The sequence below is a fragment of the Arachis hypogaea genome, chromosome 4 (assembly GCF_003086295.3).
Source record: "Arachis hypogaea cultivar Tifrunner chromosome 4, arahy.Tifrunner.gnm2.J5K5, whole genome shotgun sequence".
NCBI classification, from domain to species: domain Eukaryota; kingdom Viridiplantae; phylum Streptophyta; class Magnoliopsida; order Fabales; family Fabaceae; genus Arachis; species Arachis hypogaea.
In genome coordinates, this window is record NC_092039.1 from 12,551,094 (window position 1) to 12,554,480 (window position 3,387).

The 3,387-nt window shown below is 27.9% G+C and overlaps 1 protein-coding gene across 1 annotated transcript; it reads left to right on the top strand.

Annotated features, from left to right (window-relative positions):
- Positions 1–286: 286 nt before the first annotated feature.
- On the top strand, positions 287–2,111 carry LOC112794207 (ferritin-like catalase Nec2). The gene is made up of 3 exons (XM_025836314.3): positions 287–650; positions 889–1,114; positions 1,619–2,111. Exons 1-3 carry the CDS (start codon positions 328–330, stop codon positions 1,985–1,987), a joined length of 918 nt encoding a protein of 305 aa, XP_025692099.1. The 5' UTR covers positions 287–327; the 3' UTR covers positions 1,988–2,111.
- The last annotated feature ends 1,276 nt before the right edge of the window (positions 2,112–3,387 follow it).

A 3,387-nucleotide genomic window follows, 5' to 3' on the forward strand; every position in this document is an offset into this window, starting at 1 on the left:
TCAATACAGATTTTTTAAAAAAATATTTTATTTATTTTATAATAAATGACACTTTCATTTGAAAACGTAACTAATGTATTTAAACACAAGATCTAAATACATTAATTTTTTAATAAATACAAAAGAAAAAACTGTCATTTATTAATGAAAGGAGCACGTTTTCAAAATGCAAGGAGTACGATTTGTTCTTCTAGAGGAGTTATTTGTAATTTTCTAATTTCCGTTTCAATATTATATATAGGTACACATGTGAACCAACCCATATGTCACATCATCATTATCTAGAGAAAAAAAGAAAAAGGAAATCCCAATAAAAAGAAAAGAAAAATGATCCATCATATTTTCAATTTCATGAATTCCTTTGTTGTGTTTCTACTAGTTCTCCTTTCTTATTCTCATAATGTAGTTCCTGTAAAATCATTTCGTACTATTCCAAAATCTGATGTTGATTTGATTGAATTTGCTCTGAATTTGGAGTACTTAGAAGCTGAATTCTTCTTGTATGGAGCTTTGGGTTATGGTTTAGATAAGTTTGCCCCTAAATTAACACAAGGAGGACCTTCTCCTTTTGGTGGTAAAATTGCATATCTTAGTCCTCTTATCAAGGATGTTACTTTACAGTTTGCTCTCCAAGAAGTTGGACATTTGAGGTTATTATTCTTATCTATCTATCTAGCATACGTTTATGAAATGATAAAAACTCAATTACAATTAATTTCATGTTAAGTTGATAGATAAGAGTCATTAAATGAATTGACAGTTTGACTGAATTATCATCTAATAGCTCTTAACTATTAATTTTACATGAGATTTCTTGTACTTAAGTTTTCACCTTATGAAATATTTGAGTAAATAAATTATGGTAGAACTAATAACTTTGATTTGCAGGGCAATAAAGAACACCGTAAAAGGATTTCCAAGACCATTACTGAATCTAAGCTCAGAAACATTTGGCCAAATAATAGATAGTGCTTTTGGGAAAAAGCTCTATCCTTCATTCGATCCCTATTCAAATGATATAAACTATTTGATTGCATCGTATGCCATTCCTTATGTTGGCCTCAATGGCTATGTTGGTGCCAACCCACTCCTCAAAAGTCCACTTGCAAAAGGGGTAATATAAAATCTCTAATTAAATTTTATTATTATATTACTAAACTTAGTTATACAAATGAATTGGGTAAAAGGAATGGTAGTATTTAGATGGACATTACATGTTGAAAAAAGAAAAAAAAACTAATACTAATACCCAAAATTAGTATTAACCAGATTCTAAAACTGAATTGATAAAATTAGAAGTTTAATAGTTCAATAATCTAATTAAAATTTAACTGAAATTAAATCAGATATAATAAAATAATATATTTATATATAAAATATATATTTTTTAAAAAAACTTAATTTTTTGTGATTTATTATTTTAAATTGATTAACTATTAAAAAATTATGTCAATTCGATCAATTATTAGTTTTTTAATTTTTTTTATTTTTTATTGGTTCGTTGCCAAATGATTTTTAACTTGAATTGAACCGGTCTAATAATTAATTTTCAATTAACTGGCCGATTCGGTTTGGTTTCTGAGACCATGGTTAACATTGAGTTATGTTGTATGTATAGCTTATTGCAGGACTATTGGGTGTGGAATCTGGCCAAGATGCAGTTATTCGAGCATTACTATACGAACGCAAAGATGAGATAGTAAAGCCATATAAATGGAATGTGGCAGAGTTCACAAATCATATCTCACAGCTCAGGAACACTTTAGGGAAGGGAGGTATTAAAGATGAAGGTCTTGTGGTACCTAAAGAACTTGGTGCTGAGGGTAATGTCACAGGAAATATTCTTGCTGGTAACATTTTTTCATATTCATATGCTAGATCTCCACAAGAAATACTGAGGATCGTGTATGGAACAAGTAATGAACGTACTCCTGGTGGATTCTACCCTCAGGGAGGTCGTGGTACCATAGCCAAATCTTTCTTGTAATTGCACAATTAGCTCACTAAAGCTATATATGTCGATATGCCTTTTGAGGCAAAAAAATTATTTAACAAATATATGTAGAGTCTTGTGTTATAAATAAAACATATATTGAATAAATTTTTTGGCATTTGTTATTGTATTTAATTTATCATTTAAAAATAAATAGTCATTTTTTATCATAAAAAATTTAAACAATGACAAAATTATGAAAAATTAGATTTATAATTGGAGCTTTAGGAACTAATCCATCGCCCTAACTTCACCGTCACGTCCTGCATACTCTCGTACCTCAACCTTATTGCTTTTTTCACACTCAACTCAAAATTTGCGATTGGCTAACCACCACAAACCCTAACAAACACATCTCATTATCCTACGATCTTACTTCTGTCTCAATCTTCTCCGATAACATTGATGTCGGTGACAACACTATTCCCGCCTTCGACCACATAAAGAAGAACATGACAGCTCGCAAAAATTAAAAATAAATTAAAAATGAAAAGAGAAAGAGGTAAGTTGCGAAGCAGAAAGAGAGAGAGAAGGGATTCTTCTATTGTTATTGACACCGTTATTGCAGCCGTCGACAATAAATTTTAAATTATGGGTTGTTAAATTAAAAAAAAATTTTAAATATACTTCTATCTTTTTGTTTTGATTTAGGATGAGAATGGAGAAAGAAAGAATTTTGTAGTCTAAACATCGATGTCAAATTCAATATCTGAAAATAGACTATTGGATAAATATTATCATCATAGTTGCGGTAAGATGCAACTGTCTCGGAGAAGTAGAAATGGAGGAATAAATTTGGTGGAATGGTAGATTCTACAGCAAAGGTAGTAGTGGTTATAGAAGGAAAATGAAAAAAAAAAAGGAAAGGAGAGAAGTATTTATAAAATTATTAACAATAATTTAACAATTGATTATTTTTATCGAATAAAATTTATTTTATGTATAATTTTAGTTTCAATTTTTTATGGTTAATATTTTTAATGTCCGAATTCTTCATAATTAAAAATAATTATTTATTCTAAAAAAATTATATAGTTTACTTATTAATATCACACTTAATAAAATAAGTAGTATTTATTTACTTATATATGTAATGACACTTGCTCACTTGTTTATTATGAATTTATTATAATCAAATTTTTCTAAACTACTTTTTTAGGTCCAATATCAACAATTAGATTCAAGAGTAGTATCTAAAATCTTAAGAAATCAGTTTCGATGATTATCTCATATTTTAAGGAGATTTCAAAAAAAATATTACAAAAATAATAATAATTCCTCCTCACAATTAATATAAAATCTAATAACTCACATTTATGATTTGAATGGCTATATTATAACTATTATTCTCCTCTTAAAATAAGATGTTAGAATATTAACTATACATATAGATA